The sequence below is a fragment of the Rhinolophus ferrumequinum genome, chromosome 22 (assembly GCF_004115265.2).
Source record: "Rhinolophus ferrumequinum isolate MPI-CBG mRhiFer1 chromosome 22, mRhiFer1_v1.p, whole genome shotgun sequence".
Lineage (NCBI taxonomy): Eukaryota > Metazoa > Chordata > Mammalia > Chiroptera > Rhinolophidae > Rhinolophus > Rhinolophus ferrumequinum.
In genome coordinates, this window is record NC_046305.1 from 2,771,095 (window position 1) to 2,789,186 (window position 18,092).

General features: G+C 57.0%; 1 protein-coding gene across 7 annotated transcripts in view; it reads left to right on the top strand.

The window, feature by feature from the left end:
• The window catches only part of C22H1orf226 (chromosome 22 C1orf226 homolog), a 126,672-nt gene that overhangs the window by 88,574 nt on the left and 20,006 nt on the right, over positions 1 to 18,092 (top strand). For 4 of the 7 annotated variants that reach the window (XM_033092412.1, XM_033092414.1, XM_033092415.1 and 1 more), the window contains 6 exons: positions 4,271 to 4,363; positions 7,418 to 7,491; positions 11,499 to 11,607; positions 13,700 to 13,841; positions 16,497 to 16,663; positions 17,635 to 17,814. In XM_033092412.1, the coding sequence (XP_032948303.1) occupies positions 4,271 to 4,363; positions 7,418 to 7,491; positions 11,499 to 11,607; positions 13,700 to 13,841; positions 16,497 to 16,663; positions 17,635 to 17,814 (765 nt within the window). The remainder of the gene's footprint in view (positions 1 to 4,270; positions 4,364 to 7,417; positions 7,492 to 11,498; positions 11,608 to 13,699; positions 13,842 to 16,496; positions 16,664 to 17,634; positions 17,815 to 18,092) is intronic. The other 3 variants (XM_033092413.1, XM_033092419.1, XM_033092416.1) reach the window with 1 other exon arrangement.

Consider the following 18,092-nt stretch of genomic DNA (forward strand, 5'->3'; position numbering starts at 1 on the left):
CACCCAGATCTTACCTCTGACTCTTGACTATTATCAGGATCCATGATACCTGATTTAGAACCGTGTTACAATGTTGCCTATCCTGATAAGTCATCTTACTGCCACTCCATTTAAAAAGTGAGGTGTGCTTGCAAAGTAACGAGATTGATAAGAGGTAGTTTACATATTGGTGCTAAAAAATCTTCTCAAAGTGAGATTTCCGCAAATTTTTATTCATCAGAACTTACATTCCCAAGGTGACTGCTGGGAGGGTTCACACTTATTTGGACGTGTAAGTCCAGGTAGACCCGACAGAAAGAAATCTCTCTGACAAACACTGTCTTGGTTGGTTTGGGCTGCTCCAGCAGAATGCCATGGGCTGGGTAGCTTGTTCTCGCAGGAAGTCCCAGGTCAAGGTGCCCCACGGTCAGGCTCTGGTGAAGGCCGTCTTCCGCGTACAGGTGGCCGTTTTCTCATTGTGTCTTCGCGGGGTGGAGAGGGCGCGGAGCCCTCTGGGGTCCTTTGACAAGGGCACTAATCCCACTCGTTAGGGCGCCACCCTCATGACCCGATCAGCCCAGAGGCCCACCTCCTGAAGCCGCTCACGGAGGTTAGGATTTCGCACATGGATTTGAAGCTACGTAAACACAGAGTCATAACACAGAGTAAATCTCACTTGGCAGAGGAATGAGATTTTCCATGGAGTAAAATTTCCTGGTAACTCCGGCTTCCCCCATAAGCGTCAGTTCTATCTGTCAAAATGGATAGTCACTCAAATGGATAGTCACTCATTGGATATTTCATGGTCTGTCATGCCCCTTCTTAAAGCAAACTTGGCAGGATGACACTTAACTTTTTCTCATGACTCCGAGTCACTGTTTTGAAGTCTGTTTGTAAACTTGGACCGAAACCGAGCGCTGCGCTCAGAGTCCTGAGCGCACGGTGCTGGCTCCTTCCCAGCTCATGTGACACGGGTCACTCCCCTTTTCGCCGTTTGTTTATTTTTAATTCTCCTCTACTTTCCATCTTTTTCTGTTTTTTCCATTGCTTTTAGGTCTCTGGCCATTGCTCTTGTGCAGCTGTCAGTGTGCCTGCCTGTGCTAGGCTGAGTGACGGCCCCGGAGGTGTCCATGTCCCCATGTGACCTTACATGACAAAAGGGACTTGGCGGGTGTGATTAAGTTAAGGCTCTCGGATGGGAGGTTGTCCTGGTTTAGCCAGGTGGCCACGTAGAACACCAGGGTCCTCAGCAGAGAGATTCGAAGGTGCTACCCGCTGGCCTCAATGAGGACAGAAGGGGCCACACACCAGCCAAGGAACGCAGGTGGCCTCTGGAAGCCTGAGAAGCGGAGAAAACAGATTCTGCAGGACGCGAGCAGCCCTGCAGACCCCTCAGGCGCGTGACCTCCAGAACTATACGAGATGAAATCGGTGGGGTTTTTTGGCACTAAGTTTGTGGTAATTTGTTACAGCAGCTGGAGGAAAGTAGTACCACTCCTCACTGTCTCCCTCCCAACGCAAAGCATTAAATCAGATGACTGGATTTCTTAGAAATACACCTTCTGTTGCTCAACAGGCATTTGTTAGCGATTATGTGTCAGGTGTTCAGAGTGAAGTAAGACGCAGTGTGTCCCCCTCTCAGCTGTGCTGTGCACGCAGCCCAGTGGGAGACGGCTGGGAAAGGCCGCTGAGGACATCCCTGCGACCTGCCCCGTGACGGGCTGTAGCCGCCTGGGAACAGAGTGCTGGGCGTTCAGACGGAGGGCCTCTTCCTGGGGGATCCAGAATGTCGGGCTTCGTAGGATGAATAGAGGTGTGTTTGGGGGGCAGGGGAGTGTGTAAGAGGAGACTTGCCTGATAGAGAACGTGGTAGGCGGACAGGCCCCACAGGAAGCGCAAATCACTCCTGTGGGGTCTCATGGATTCTCGTAGGGGGAGGAAGTGAAGACCCCGCAGGGGCCCACACCTGGCGTGCTTTCTGAGGTCCCCTTGCCTTTCATCCTGCGTGTCGGCTGGACATGTGGTCCTTTAAGCTGCAAAATTTCACCTGTGAATAAGAGAAGCATCGGTTACGATACATATAAACCGAGGAAACACCCAACCCGTGGCTGGTGTACTTTCTGAAACGTTCCAGAAGCCTTTCTTCTATCACCGACCGCAGCACCGAGCAGATCCTGAGATGAGATTGTTTTCAGATGAGAAGATGAGATCCTGAGAAGAGGAAATGTTCTCGGAGGTGGTCCGTGACCAAGGATCACCTGCTGAGAAAACCATTTGCTTTCTATGTCGCTTGTCATCTTTCTGATGGTGTCAGCCCCTGATGTCACTGAACTTGCCAGCACCCCAAGCTGGTTATGGGAGGGCTGCTCTTTGTTTCTGGTTCTGGGCATTTCCTCCCCACTGAGTCTTAAATTGGTTCTTTCGTCGTCATCGGAGCCGGGACCCCAGAGGGCGGGCTGCCTTCGTATCCTGGAAGAGCTCTGTGCGCCCCTCTGTTGGCTGCGGGGTTCCTTGCTGGCCCTGATAGGAGAACCTGTTAATCATTAGAACGTTTTCACCAGGATGTGTATCATTCTGCCCTTCTGTCCTTTCCCCCAGAGGATACAGATCCCTACAGCGACCCGGGAATGTTAGGCCACAGTTACGTTGTTGGTAAAGTGACGTCTTAGGAAGGCACGTGGGGAGACTCATTCTCAGTTCCTGCAGACGGTGCCAGGGCCTGCGCGTGGCAGCTCCCTCTCCTGTGGGGGCTCCCGCACGTGTCCGTGTGCTCCGTCCATGTGTTGGTGGCCGTGGTCAGACAAATACAAACATGATCATGACATGTAAGGAGTAACTGTTGGGATTTCTGACACGGCCAATAAAGAGAAACGTGTGCTTGGAGTAAGTGAAGCCAGCAGAGATTCAGAGCCGTGCCTGCTCCGAAGTGATAGCCCCTCCCCAGCTGGCGTGTGAAGGGAGAAGAGGCTGCCCTGGTGGAGTCTGGGCGTCACTCAGGCTACACCGGAAAGACCTCCCAGAGGGCCCGCGGGTTAGGGACCGGCTGAGAAACCTGCTGGCTTCATCTGTTCTCCCTCCTGAAGTCCCACTGAAGAGGCATTAGGACAAAGAGAGCAGGAAATAGTCAATAAAGATCCCAAGGACTTCTTAAAACACAGGATTTCTGTGAGCAGCTTCAGATGACACGTAAGTTGACTGACGTGGGAAAATTCTGGAAAGGCTCATGACGTGAAGGCTCCAGGTGTTGCAATGGCGGGGGGCGGGCCCACGACACAAAAAGACCTCAAGTGGGGCCGGCGGGCGCCTGTGGCTTCCTCCCTGCTGCTGGAACGTGGACTGGGAGACTTCTCTCTGGAGACACTGGATGGGCCCCAAGGAAAGGTCCAGGCCTGATATTGCAGGTTGCAAGGCCAGGTTTCGTCCTGATCGCGAAGCTCACGTGTCTGCTACCAGTTAGGGGGGGTCTGGACTGGACGTTAGAGGGATGGATGCAGCCGGTCAGGGTCGGGGTTATTCGTTTGGGCCGTCCGCGCACCCCCACCTCTGTTGTCACTTCAAGGCAAGTCTCTGACCGATGTGCGCGCAGTGGGCTGCAAGGAGCTGCTGACCTGACTTCACAAGTCACCCCTCCAGGCCCCGAATCCCTCAGGTGGTGGTTCAGTCCCCGTGCCAACCCAAGGCTGTCCGAGCACCCGTGACACCACCTGCCTCTGCAGCCCAGTGACCATGTGCCCAGGAGCCGCGCCTGCCCGGCCACAGCAGCAGGGCCGCAGGCGCTCTGACCTGCCGGTGGCGCCCCGTTCTCTCTCTGACCCGCCGGCGGCGCCCCGTTCTCTGACCTGCCGGCAGCGCCCCATTCTCTCTCTGACCCACCGGCAGCGCCCCGTTCTCTGACCCGCCGGTGACGCCCCGTTCTCTCTCTGACCCGCCGGCGGCGCCCCGTTCTCTGACCTGCCGGCAGCGCCCCATTCTCTCTCTGACCCACCGGCAGCGCCCCGTTCTCTGACCTGCCGGTGACGCCCCGTTCTCTCTCTGACCCGCCGGTGACGCCCCGTTCTCTCTCTGACCCGCCGGCGGCGCCCCGTTCTCTGACCTGCCGGCAGCGCCCCATTCTCTCTCTGACCCACCGGCAGCGCCCCGTTCTCTGACCTGCCGGCGGCGCCCCGTTCTCTGACCTGCCGGCGGCGCCCCATTCTCTCTCTGACCCACCGGCAGCGCCCCGTTCTCTGACCCGCCGGTGACGCCCCGTTCTCTGACCTGCCGGTGACGCCCCATTCTCTCTCCTGTGCAGTACGAGTTTAAGGCCAAGAACATCAAGAAGAAGAAAGTGAGCGTCATGGTCTCAGTGGACGGCGTGAAAGTGATTCTGAAGAAGAAGAAGAAGGTAGGTGGTTCTGAACCGGAAGCTGGTGACGGGCGTGGGACAGCCCTCCCCTTCCCGCCAGTGGCCTGCTCTGACCAGCACTGCGTGGACAGGCTGTCCCTGGAGCCGCGAGTGAGGCGGGCCAGGGCCCTGGTTTCCCGTGGGTGCAGGGTCATCTCCTGTCCTCCTTCATTCACCACCGCCCCCCCCCCCCCCCCCACACACACACACTTTAATACCTTCACCTTTGAGTCTCAATCTTGGGAAGTATGTTAAGTTCCAGTGATGACAATTCCCGGGGCTCAGCCGGGAGTGGATGAGAGACGCCTCCCTCAGCACTGTCCCCTGTCTGAGGTGGCAGCCAGCCCCAGGGGGTGTCCTTGTGTCCTGCTGTCACAGGTGTGCTGCTTCAGCCCATCTACTGAAACGGCCCTGAAGGCCCAGCCACCCCGTGTTCAGTGCGGGAGAGCCGGTGTGGCTGCCCCCGGTTGGGGTGACAGCAGTGAGTCCATGTGGTGGAAACACTCGGCTGTTTCGTGTTAGTTGTGTGTGTTGGGGGAACCGTGAGGGAGAGCCCCTGGGAAAGGTTAGATTTGCTCAGTCGTGGGCTGGGAGCAGGGCCTGCACACACAACGGTGGATTTCAGAAGACAGAGCTGGGGCCTTGGTTAGTTACACTAACCAAGCTTAGTTTGGTCCCGGGGGGTCTGCAAGGTACATTCTTGGGACACATCTTCCTTTCTTGTTGCAGAAAAGTTTGGCTAATATATGGAGCAGAGCCTCCCTGCGAGTTAAGCTACTCTCTGAACCTCACTGACTTTCTAAAGTGCTGTGGAATAAGGACTTTATAGAAAGAGAGAGACAGAGAAAGAGGAGGAGAGGGGACTGGTGGGGGTTGGCTCTGTCGACCGCACACGCCAGCCGTGAGGCATCAGGGGAGCCTGGCCTGGCATGGCGGCCGGGGGTCATGAGGCACGGGCCACGGCTGAGGAGGGGGCCACACACGTCCCCTCTGAGCCCCAGTGGGAGCAAAGCCCCTCCCCTCCCAGCAGCTAGGAGCCCCTTCCCACAGGTGTCAACAGGCCGAGTGGGACAGGCCTGGCAGTCACTAGGTGACGTCATCCCCCTGGTGAGCATTGTCACAGGAAGGCAGTTACAACAGGGTTGAAATAAAATCTAGACTTATAATACTCAGAATGTCTAGGTTTCAACTGAAAATCACTCCTCTTACCAGAAATGAGGAAAATCGCAACTTCGATGGAAAAAAACAGTCAACAGATGCCAGTACCAAGAGCATCTAATGCTAGAATTATTCAACAAAGATATAAGGCAGCGTCATAAAAATACCCCCCTGAGCTGTTCCAGACATGCCTGAGACCGGGGAAGAACTGGAAAGTCTCAGCAGAAATGGGAGAGAGAAGGGAGAGCCCAGTGGAACTAGGAGAACTACACAGTTTCTGGAATAAAATCTCGGAGGGCGAGCTCGGCCACGGAGGGGGTGCTGGGCAAACATTCAGCCTGAGCCGACTGCACATTCACAGAGGCAGACGCGGCTTATCCAGTATCATTTAACATTCACCTTACAAGCAGTGTGCCCCAAATGGAGCCATGTAAAGAATCCCTGTGGTGAACAATTATACGTGTGTGTAAAGGGCTCGGGTGTGGGAGCTTTTCCTCCGACAAACCCTCGGGTGTCGGTTGGAGCCAGCGTCACGTGTGCAGTAAGGTCATGAGGTTCCTGCCAGCCAGGCCTCGCTGGGCAAAGAGGGCCCGTTCAGAGGCAGGTGAGCACCGGGTCCTGAGGGGAGGGGACGCTGGCAAGTGCACTGTGGGCAGAGAAAGTGAACCAGTGTAGTGAGGGGTCCGGAAACCTGACAGCTGAGGCCTCTGCAAAACCTGGGACATTTCCTACAAGAAGAGGCTCTGGCGGGGTCTTGTTTAGATCTCTGGAGGGCTCGCACCTAAAGGAAGGTTCAGTCTCCTTGTTTCCGCCTTTGCTCCAAATGGGTCAAAACCCACAGGGCGGTGAGTGATTCTAGGAAGGCGACGTTTGAAACGATGTCAGTCTTAGTTGGAGCTGAGTTTTGTTGTCTGTGAAACAGCGTTTGGTGTTACATGCTTGTAAGTCAGTTGAAATCTAGCTCTGTGGCTGGACTGGTATGGAATGAAACTCCAGGATTAAATGGCGTATGCGTGTGCGTGTGTGTGTGTGTACGTGCCAGGTGTGCACAATGTGTTTCAGTCAAGCTCCTGACGAACCTAAGGGCCCGGATGTGGCCTCCCCTGGTCCCTGGTGGGGTCCCCCTGTGTCCATACCCGCTGGGCTGTGACCTGGGCTGTCTCTGAGGTGAACACAGAGCTGGACACCCTCACTGGACGGTTACCCGGCATGCACCTGCTCGCCTTTCCCGGTCCTCTTTCCTAGAGAGAACAGGGCGCCTCCCTAGCTGTCCTGGACAGCCCTGCCTGTGACCGTGGCCAGCGAGGGTGGGCCAGGACTCTGTCCCTCCATGGGTGGGGGCAGGCACCTGGGAGCGTGTGGCAGCTGCCGGCCCCGGTGTCCCCACAGCACACTGGGTGCTGCCCGTCTCATCAAGCATCTGGGGTCCCCAGTACTGCCCTGGAGTGCTTGGTCCCCACCTGTCACCCACTCCTGTGCTCGTCCCCACTGCTCAGGGCACTGCGTCAGGTTCCGAGCCAGGAGGAACCTCCTGTGAGGGTGACTGAAGATGGGCCCGTTACCACCCCACCTTTGAGGGAGGGAAAGCCGGTCCCCCTTGTCCCACTCCTCTGGACAGGTGCGCACTCTTTTGTTCCCTTGAAATCCTGGAGTCTGCAGTGCTGGCCTGGGGCCGCCTTGGCTCCAGCTGCCCTCCACGCCCTGGAGAGACACTCCTGAAGTGCTTGGAGGCCCCAAGGGGACCAGATACATGACATTTCTGCTGTCCTTTTGTGCGGTCAGTCCCAGGCCTCTTAGAGGGCAAGTTGGCCAGGACAGACGCGCGTGTTTCATAGGCCTCCAGGGGTCCGTGTGCCCAGGCCTGTATCAGCACAAGCCTGACTGATGCATCTACAGCTTCTTTTGTTGCAGAAGAAGGAGTGGACGTGGGACGAGAGCAAAATGCTGGTGATGCAGGACCCCATCTACAGGTAAGAGTGGCCGGGGGCTGAGGGAGGGGTGCTGCCCCCTGCTATCCATGCTGGGGCCGCACAAACCAAACGCATTTCTGCGGCGCTTCTCTCCTGAGACTTGTTTCTGCAGCTGGAAGTACAAGAAGCAACGTAGCGCATCTTTAACACTGAGAGGAAAAGTCTTCCTGTGCTGCTTTGCGCTGGGGGAATGGGAAGGATTCCTGCTTTTGTCTTTGAGACCTTTTCATTTTGTGTTAGTTGTGTCCTGACTGACATTTCGTAATTGCATGTGTGTTGATCAGAACGAGCAAACCCGGTTCCCACCTCCCTCTGCACACAAGCGCTGCAGCTGTTTGCCCGTCTTCCTGCCCTTCAGAGGCTAAGCTCAGAGGGGCTTGCGACCATTTGGAAAGCAGAGTCACACATACCCTCCCCAGAAATCCCCTGAGGTGACACTGGCGTGAGTCCTGCAGAGGAGCTGGCCCACCCGTGTGCACTCCCTGGGCGGGGGGACCCAGGCTGAAACACCCCTCTGCTCCCCTCCGCTCCCCACCTCGCCTCCTTCCCGGGAGAATGGCATTAGTTGTCCCTCTGGGATCCGCGGGCCGTGGATCTGAGCTATGATCTTGTCTGCTCTCCACGTACTCGCCTGGGCTGACAAAGTGGATTAGGTTGGAACCTGACTGCGTGGCTGGCAGCTGGTGGCCCCGCCTTCCGGTCAGAGGAGACGCCTGTGAAGCGGGATTTCCGTTCCTCCCAAAAGGCACACAGAAGTGAAGTTGTGCCGCTGGCCGGTGCGGGGGGGCCGAGATCACTGACACGCATGGGTCACAGGCCCGTTCTCAGGGAGCTCGAGGCCCGTGGGGAGATGCGGTGCTGACGCAGCCTTGCCTGGACAGCGTGTGCCACGAGCTGTCCTCTGCGTCCTGGCGAACTTCCTGACGGCCACTGCGGTGGCTGTGATCGGACATTCCTGTGACTGCAGCGGCTCTGGGGGAACGATGCCCAACCCGCTTTGCGTTTCTGGCACCGAACTGGCGTCTGGCCCATTTGATGCATTTAATAACCGTGAGGAAGGCAGACGGGCCAAAGCACTGAATTCATATCTGAAAATTAAGTAAATCATATCTGATGGATTCACAGAGGAGAGGAAAGGCTTCAGGAAACAGACGGCATCGGAGCAGAGGCTGACAGTGTGAAAGGACAAGCCCTGCTTGTAAAAGAAAGGATTTTTTAGTTTGTTTGTTGTCTTTCTCACAGGGGCACCTTGTCCATAAAAAAGTGACCTCTCTGAGCTCGGTCATCAGGACCTGAATCTCGCCTTTCATTGGTTGAAAGAAAGGACTTTCCCCAAAGTTTTAGCACCCCTCAAACAAGCTGTTGTTTTTGATTATTTTTATAACAACTTTGTTGAGGTATGATTGACGTACAAAAATCGAGCACAGTTCAAGAGGGTGGTTGGGTAAGTTCTGACGTGTGTGCACACTTGGAAACCATCACCTCAGTCGAGACGATGAGCACAGCTGTGTCCCCCGGAAGGTCCCCTGTGCCCTGTGGCGACCCTCCCCTCCGCCGTCTGCCCGAGTCCCGCCTTCCCGCCTCCACATCTGGCAGCTACTCAGCTCCCACCTGGTGTGTGTCCTTGAATTCTGTGAAGATACGAGCGCACGTTGTATCCACTTTTGGGCCTGGCTGCTTTCGTTCCGCGTAACTGTCCTGAGAGCCGCTGCTTGTCACTGTGTGTGTCTCGGCAGCTTAGCCCCGTGTTACCGGACGGTGTTCCCTTGTATGAGTGACACGGTTCGCTTACCGCGCACCTGGTGACGTGGTTTGGGTGGTTTCTGGCTTTCAGCTGCTGCATTGAAGCTCTAAGGCTGTTCACGTACAGGTCCTGTGAGCATACTTTTGTTCCCCTGGGCGAGCTCCCAGGGCCAGAACACCCGGTCATACCGTGGGTGGGTATGTGATCTTTCACGAGCTGCCAACCTGTTTTCCCAAGTGGTGCCTCCACTCGGGCACCCTCGCCACCGTCAGGCTGTGAATTTTAGCTCTTCCAATGGGTGTTGGTTAGCACCTCTCGAGGTTCCATTAGGTTGGCGCAAAAGTCATTGTGGTTTAAAAGGTTAAAAAATTGCAAAAACCACAATGACTTTTGCACCAACCTAATAATTTGCATTTTTCTCGTGACTAATAGCGTGAGCATCTTTGCATCAAATATGCCGTTTGTGTGTCTTTTGTGAAGCATTGGTCACATCTCTTGCCCTTTTTTCGTTGGGGTGTTTTGTTATTATTGAATTTTGAGAGTTCTTTATACATTTTGGCTACATGTCCTTTATCAGATACATGATTTGCAAATATTTTCTCCAAGTCTGGCTTGTCTTTTCTCTTAATAATGTCTTTTGAAGAGCAGAAGTTTGAATTTTGATGAAGTCCAAACTGTCAGTTTTTAAATGTACCGGTTGCGCTTTGAGTGTAAGGAATTTTTAACTCAGCCTTTCTTTTGTGCTCTCTCCTGAAAGCGTTACAGTTTTAGGCTTTATGCGTGTGATCTGCTTTGATTCAGGCTTTTATATGGTATGAGGGATACATCAAAGTTCCTTTTTCTCTTTTTTTTGCAAATGGATGTCCAGTTGTTCCAGCCTCATTTGTTGCACAGACTGTTCTTTCTCCACTGAAGTTACTCTGTTGGACGTCCATTACCTCTGAATTGTGTGGTTTATTTTAGGACTGTTTTCTGTTCTGTTCGTCTAACTCTCTCTTGACTCCAAGTACACAGTGCCTTGATCACTGTAGCTTAATAATAACCCTTGCAACCAGGACGACTCCTGGTCGTCCAGCTCTGTCCTTTTCAAAGATTTCATTAGTGTTAGTGTATCTTTCTCCATCCATTCACTTTTAAGGAGAAACATGTCTTTTGGTGGGGGGCAGAAAACATCACCGAAATCTTCAAGTTTAAAGGGAAGTTTTTTTGGCCAATGCCTCTCCCCCAAAAGAAAAAAACAAACACACCCCAGGCAGCAGACTTTCTGAGGTAGGTGTCTGGCGGATGTCTTCCTGAGGTATCAGAAGTGAGTAGCCTGTCTCTATGAACAAAGGAGTGAGGTTGAGCCAGTGCTGTTCCAGTCTCCTAGATACTTTTCCCTCGTGTTCGGTTGTGTTTTGGGTCTCTGCGTGTGAGCTTGTGTACCAGTGTGCTGTGAGCAGGTAAAGAGGGCTCTTGCTACGCTGTGTATGTCCCATGTCATCCTCAATGCGAGCATTCATCGTGGTGATAATATACTAGCACTTACAGATGAGCCTTCCTGGGGTAGTTACTTTTCTGCCCTCGGGGACCCACTCTGGCGTGCTGCTGAAGGATACATAATTTCAGTTTTTATGAAATTCTGGGTTAGTGCAGCATCCACTTTAGGAAACTTGTTTATGGTGAAATACGTTCTTCCAATCAAAAGAGATGCCTGACCACCTCAGCAATGCAGGTTTTGTTTTTTTATTGAAGTCTAATTTTAAATTTAAGTCTTTTGTATCTCTCACGGAATAACAGAATCATGTTTCTTTTATCGTGATGAAACATGTAACATAAAGTTTGCCATTTTGCCCACTTTTAAGTGTGCAGATCAGTGGGTTAATTACACTGCCGGTGTTGTGCAGCCATCACCACATCTGTCTCCAGAATTGTCCATCACTCTCAGCGAGCACTTGGCACCCGTTAGGCACGAGCCCCAAATTCACCTCCCTGAGCCCGGGGAGCGTCTGTCCTCACAGGAAACTAAGAGGCCAAAGCACTGGTGACATCGGGCCTGGTCCCCTCCAGTGTAGGACCCGCTGTGTGTCCAGAGCTGGAGGTCACTCCTCGGAGTGTCAATGTCATCTGTTGAAAGCGCTGCTGGCTTGTGGCTTTTGGGAAGAAGACCCTCCCAAGACCTGCGTGTAGCGAGCCCCACCCCCAGTGTCCGGAAGCAGAGCTTTCCTGGGCAGGCGCTGGAAACAACGGCGTCTTTAGTGCGTTTCCTTTGCTCTTCCTGTAGGATCTTCTACGTGTCTCACGACTCCCAGGACTTGAAGATCTTCAGCTATATCGCTCGAGACGGCGCCAGCAACGTCTTCCGGTGCAACGTCTTCAAGTCCAAGAAGAAGGTAGGGGCAGCCATTAGTCACCCGTCATTTTCCTTGGACGGACCCAGAGTGGCCCCAGCACTGACCCGTCTCCCTGGTGACAGGCAGGATCGGGGGAGGTGGCTGTTGTAACGCGAGCCGCAGGGACTGGCTCAGCAATCCGCCACCGCGCCTGTGTAGTGAGACTGGTTTCTTCTGACCCTTGTCTGGGCCACAGGCAGGCAGCTGGGCAGACCCTGCCACTGGGTCAGCACTCTGAAGGGCAGCGAGTAGACTGGATGGGCGATGCCACCTTAGTTTGCAGTAGGAAAGAAGCACTGCCACTTGCCGAGGTGGCCCTTCCTCGTCATTGTGTGCAGTGACCAGGGGCTGCGAGTCAGGGCGTGTGCAGTGGGGCTGAGGTGTACTGTGTGACACCGACGGTCCTGGGTGCTCATGTCTGGGCAGTAACCTTGACCTTGAGTGCGTGCAGCTTCGGCACTGGTGTGGGGCCGGCTTCCTCGCTCCCCCTCCAGTAGTCTAACACGAAACCTGTTTCAGAAACCCGGGATCTCACCCTGCCTCTGCCCCGGAACCCTGAGGGGTGGTCTGTGGGCCACTGTCTGGGACTCTCAGCTTCCTCACCTATAAAACCAGGAGGAGCGTCGAAGCCAGTAGCATTTCCTGAGCATTTAGCACCCCGAGTGTTCTGTGTTCAAATGTGCTGGGAGCCCTAGAGTTGGAGAAACTCCTTTAACTTCATGTGACCCAGCATTTCTCAAACCAACGGGGCCATGGGACCATATTTTTCTGGGTTATGTGTGTTAGTATCCTGGGAACTGTCTGCTAAGAGATTTTGGAAAGCACTCTGCTTAGTCTCTGAGGTCCCCAGGCCTGCGTTCCAGGCACTGCCCGCCCGCCTGGCCTTGTGTGGAGGCCACTTCCAGTTGCTGTTGTGTCCTCCCCCAACGCTGTGTGGCCTCAAGCATCTTCTATAGGCTGTGGGTACATTGTCAGGTGGGCATAAGAATCATACACGACAGGGTCAGCATCTACTAACATCTGTGTCCTGTGCCACCCAGCCCCACAAAGAGTGACACTTTGCAGATTTAGCCTGGTCCCCTCAGGAGATTTGTGCACTGAGCTCCTGCCCCAGGCTCTGTAATGCAAATCGCGGACCCCATGGAAAGTGCAAGGGGGTGAGCAGGTGCGAGACCTACTTCTCCATCCAATGAATGTGTGGGGGCGGAGCTGTGCACAGAAGACCCCCCAGAAAGGAGCAGAAGCCGGTCTGTGGCTGAGCTTTGCGTTTCAGGGGCTGGAGGCTGGTGTGACTCTGGGAGGGGCCCAGGGAGGGAGGAAGAGAAGGGCATCCTGAGACGGTGGCTGCTGCCTGACAGGTGTGACGAGGGTGCCCGAGCGCACCGCAGCCCTGGCCTCTGCCTTTGTGCCTCACCAGCCGGTAAACCGAGTGTGTGCTGGGAGAAGCTCTGGGGACTCTGGGATCAGGGAACATGTGCTGAGCCGCCGCCTGCACACTGAGCTCATGTTTGTCTTGGGAAGAGTGGGAGCAGACTGACCCAGCAGTTCCAGTCCGCGGCTGCCGTGGCCGCCAAGCCCAACCCGCACATGTGGCCTCCTCCAGCCTGTGCGGGTTCTGAGACGCAGAACGGCCCCGCTGTCCCCCATTGTCCCTCCGAGCTAAGCAGCAGAGTTCTAGGCGCTGCCTGGGTCAGACTCGATTCTCGGGCTGTTTGAGGAAGAAGGGGAGGGAGGGAGTAGCCACAGAAGGGACCCTAGTGGGCGCTGCCTCTGCAGCAAGGTGGGGAGGGCTCACCAGAGGCTCCCTTCACTGTTTGTCTCAGCCCCTGTCACCGCGCCCTGGGCGCGTGGCCCGAGTGTGCCTGACGCTTGTCAGGAGGGGCTGGCCGAGGCAGAACGGGCCCCTTGCTGTGTCCTTTCCGTCGGCTGGCTGTCTGAACCACGGTGACATGTCTCTCTTCTCCGTGAATGTGTGCACATCTGGACACCTTAGGTTTCCTGTCTCTTTCTGTGGCTGTTTCCTGGTTCCTCTCCTCCTGCGTTCTCGCCCAGGGTCCCTGGTCCCTCACCATGTCCCCTCTCTCCCGCCCAGAGCCAGGCCATGCGGATCGTGCGCACAGTGGGGCAGGCCTTCGAGGTGTGCCACAAGCTGAGCCTGCAGCACACACAGCAGAGCGCCGACGGCCAGGAGGACGGGGACAGTGAGAGGAAGAGCAGCGGCTCCGGGGACCCAGGTAGACCCTCAGTGTGCAGACGGGTGCCTCTGGGGACTCTTAGTTCCTGTGCTGCTGGTGGCCGGCCCTCGGGTTTCAGCAGTGCTCAGGGCTCCTGTCCCCTCCCCACTGTCCCTGGTCCCTCCCCCGGGAGATTTCTGTTCCATGTGTCTCGGCCGCAGCTGCCCTGGTCAGTCCTGGGCTCGGACCAGGTGGGGCTGGCTTGCCCTGTGTGCTTTGACGCCTCAGGGGGTTTCCTGGGAGAGACCCTCCTCCCCCGCCCTGGGGCAGACAGCCGCCCTGGGAAGAAGAGAGCTTCTTAAGAATGGAAGTCTCACCACAGGTCTGAGTGTTGGGTTCAGGGGCGTGAACCTTTACACCAGCTCAGTCAGAGCAGCCGCACACTGCCCGCCACCTGCCACCTGCCCCTGTGTGTCCTTGGTTCCAGCTCCTTCCTTCACCCGACAGATGGGTGTCAGTTTTTCGACTGGGTAGAGGGGACACCAAACAAGACAAGTGGAGAGCTCACATTCAGAGGCGGGGTGCAAACAAATGACGAATCCATCATTTTAGGGACTGTGAACACTATAAACAAGATGAAACTGTCCGGTGGGACTCCAGCTGGGAGCGCTGAGCCGGTGGGGCGGCGGGCAGTGGCCTGGTGCAGGGCGCCCCGCCCCGTTTGGAGCCGACCCACCTTCTCCTTACCTGTCAGACGGGGGTCATCACAGGCCTGCCTCTGGCTTTCATTCTGAGGTTAAACGAGTCAATAGGCATAAAGCCATTAAATGGGTGCCGGGACGTCGTGCTACTTAAGCTGTACTATTGCAATTTTGAGGCAAAAAAATGTCCATTTCCAGCACTTTTGCACTTGTTCTTTTTTAACTGCCGAGATCTCATTAACATGTGAAAAGTCCGGCATTCACCCCGCACACCTTCCGCTCAGCCCTGAGAGGCCACTCCCACCCGCAGTGCCCCGCCCATCACGGTGGGGCCCGTCAGCAGTCCCCTGCTGGGCCCCAGCTCGGTCTCTTGTCCAAGGTTAGCCCTTTCACCTGCTGCGGCCCTGCACCCTTGTGCGGTCAGCTGTCTCACTGGCCTGAATCGTCACCTGCACCTTCCCCCATGCTGAGTGCCTTGCAGACAGAGCAGCTCAAGTCTTAACAAAATGGATGGAAACTTCCTGCACCCCCAGCCTTAGCCCTTCCCTCTCCTTCACAGCCACGCTCTGGCCAGACGGATCTGCACCCACGTGTCCCCTTCCTTGCCCACCCCCGCAGACACTGCCACCTCCGGACGTGGGTGTGTGTGGCTGCCCTTCCCGAGCAGACCAGTCAGGGTCACTGAGGGGCACCCGTGAGCAGAGGACCCCAGCCTCCCTCTGCTGCCCCCCGCTTTCCGGCCTCCTCTGCAGGCTCCTCCTTTTCCTGCTCCTGCGACTCCCTGGCTTTCCAGGTCCCAGCGGATGTTTTCTCCAGGCCGACCTTTTTCCTGAACCATCCGCGGTGTCCCCAGCAGCCTGAGACGCTCCACCTGCCTGTGGCAGACTCTTCTGTGTCAGCAGCTTTACCCTGAGCTCCTCCTCTTCTCCTGACATTTCCCTCAGTCACCTGCACAGATTTCAAAGCCCCTCCTACAGGTGCAGCGTTCCTGTCCCCCTGTCCCCCCCCCCCCCCCCGCCACGCACCCCTCCCCACACACAGCTGGGCACCAGGCCCTGTGACCTCTGCCCCCGACATCTGTCCTGTCCTCCTGGTGGTGCCCCGCTGGAGCCTCATAGTTCCCACCCTTGTGCCTTCTATATCTGTCCTCCACGTCACCTCTAGGGGGACGTTTGAAAGAACGGACCTCTTTCCATATTACTCAGCTGCTTTTAATCCTTCAAGATAAAATCCACTCCTCCAGGTGGCGTCCCTCCCCCGGAGCATGTGCCCTGCATCCCGCGCCCACCTGCTGCCTCACACGCCTGAGCTGGGCCTCCCCCCTCCCGCCCCCCCAGGTGTGGCTCGTGGCTTCTGGTTACTGCCCTGTACCCCGGGTACAAGTAGTTAAACGGGCAGTTCAGGCTTCCCCCACTTTCCTTCCCACTCCATCTGTCTACCCAAACGCTTTCTGAACTGCCTCCTGCCCCAGGCCCCTATCTGCTTCTGCTCTTGGAGCCAGGTCAGAGTCAGGCTCGGGAGTGGGGCACTGGTGCTGTGTCGGACGGGGCCTCGGCCCCCTTGTCCTGTCCTGATGCCCTGTGCCCTCCCCGCCCGTCCAAGTCAGCCTCCAATCTCGGGTTGGAACGGAGGCCCAGGGAGTCGGGTGGTTCACTGACAGCCCCCCAGGGGCGTGGCTGGGGGTGCCCATGTCCCCCGGCCCAGGTCAGGGCTCTGCCCCGGGTTGATTTCACTCCTGAGCTGGGCTGAGGTTGAGATGACTGTCACCCCTCCAGCCAGGCTCCCCACACCAGGCCAGAGGAAATGTCCTCTTTGTTTCTGGACTTTAAAAAGATGCTGAAGTGGGAACATCACGTTCGTTGGATTGGAACTGTAAGGGACTTGAGTGGAAACGTAGGTGATGGTGTTAGGAAGCCAGTGGCCTTCCCTGGAGTGACATTGTGACACTGCTGTGTCAGGAAAGGACAGTGTTCTGTGGCCCCAGCCGTCCCCTCCCTCTGTGCTGTCCCTGCAGGCCGCCAGCTCACTGGAGCCGAGAGGACCTGTGTGGTCACCACGGAGGAGACCGACATTGATGCCGTGGAGGCCCCACTGCCTGGGGGTGACAGCCTGGAATTCAGCCGAGGGGTCACCGACCTCGACGCCGTCGGGAAGGACGGCGGCTCCCACACAGACTCCAAGGTGGGCAGGAGGAGCCCAGCCAGGCATCCACACGGGGCCACCTCCTGGGACGGCCTGCGTCACAGGCTCAGCCGCCATCAGTCACCTGCCACCCGTGATGGCGTACCCCCTGCACAGAACCTGTCCTCAGACCTGTGCAGGCCAGCCCTGGCGCACGGCGCTGGGGGAGGGGGCCGGGCCTCTGGGGGCAGAGCAGCGTGCGCCTTGAGGCTGCGGTGAGAGCGCTGGCGCTGGAGCTGCGAGACCACCCAGGCGTCAGTCGTCCTGCCAGCCTCACAGCTGACGGAGGTGCCGGATATAACAGACTGAGAAGCAGAACCCGAGGCCAAATTCCAACCTGAAGACAAACGAAAACCCCAGCAGGCGAATCCTGACGCCGCCCTGGGAGGCTGGGGTGGCTCTGCGCGGTCGGGCCGCCTGGCACCCTCTGCTTATGATGGCCTTGGGGCAGTTCTGTCCCCAGTTATGTGACACCCTCAGCAAGGGCCATCGCCTGTCCCTGGCATCTGCCCCGTAGACATCGGGGCCGGGCCAGCAGCAGGAAGGCCAGGAACAGCTCTCTGGCTCACAGGAGCCATCGTAGCGACACTATCCCCTACAGGAAGTGTAGCAGGGAAGACCCGAGACCGCTTCCCACCGACAGGAGCTGTGAGCGGGGCGGGGGCGGGAGCAGCGTTCTATCTGCCTCCTGGCCATACCTGAGGGGCCCTGGTGGTGGGAGGAGCGGTGTCCACGCCCAGCACCTCCTGGAGCTCACACCGGTGGTTACTGAGCTGTCCCAGCAGCCTTTTCTGCCTGCAGACCCAGGCTGTTGGTCACAGCACCTCTTCCCTGGGGCCGCCACCCTTCCCTCGGGGACACCATGTCTCTCTAGCCCTCGGCTGACTGGGCCTTTGGGCCACATGTCAGAGCTGGTGAGTCAGCCCACGGAGCCGCTGCCAGGGTCATGACCTGGCTTCTCTGCTCCTCAGGTGCCACCCCCGGAGCCCATGCTGACCAGCGCGCCGGGGACGCTGCTTCCACCACCACCGCTGTCCTCGCAGGCCCCGGGCACGGGGACGGGGACGCCGCTGTCCTCCCAGCACCAGGTGCAGCTCCTGCAGCAGCTCCTCCAGCAGCAGGCGCAGCAGACGCAAGTGGCTGTGGCACAGGTTCTCCTCAGCCCCTCCCCCAGGGCCCAGGGCAGGATCAAGTGGGGGCCGTGGGGCCGTCGCACTTGTGGGGTGTTGCTTATTGGGGAGGGGGAGACGGTGGCTCTTGGGGTCCATGCTCGGCTGGGCTTGGCTGGCATGGCTGGCTGCGCTGGGGGACCGGGAAGCAGGTGCAGCCCCCGGAGTTGGCTGGGGGGCACGAGACCAGTGTTAAGGAGCTTAATGTGCGAGCTTACACCTAATGCCCTGCAGAGACCGGCACGTGGCTCTGACCGCCT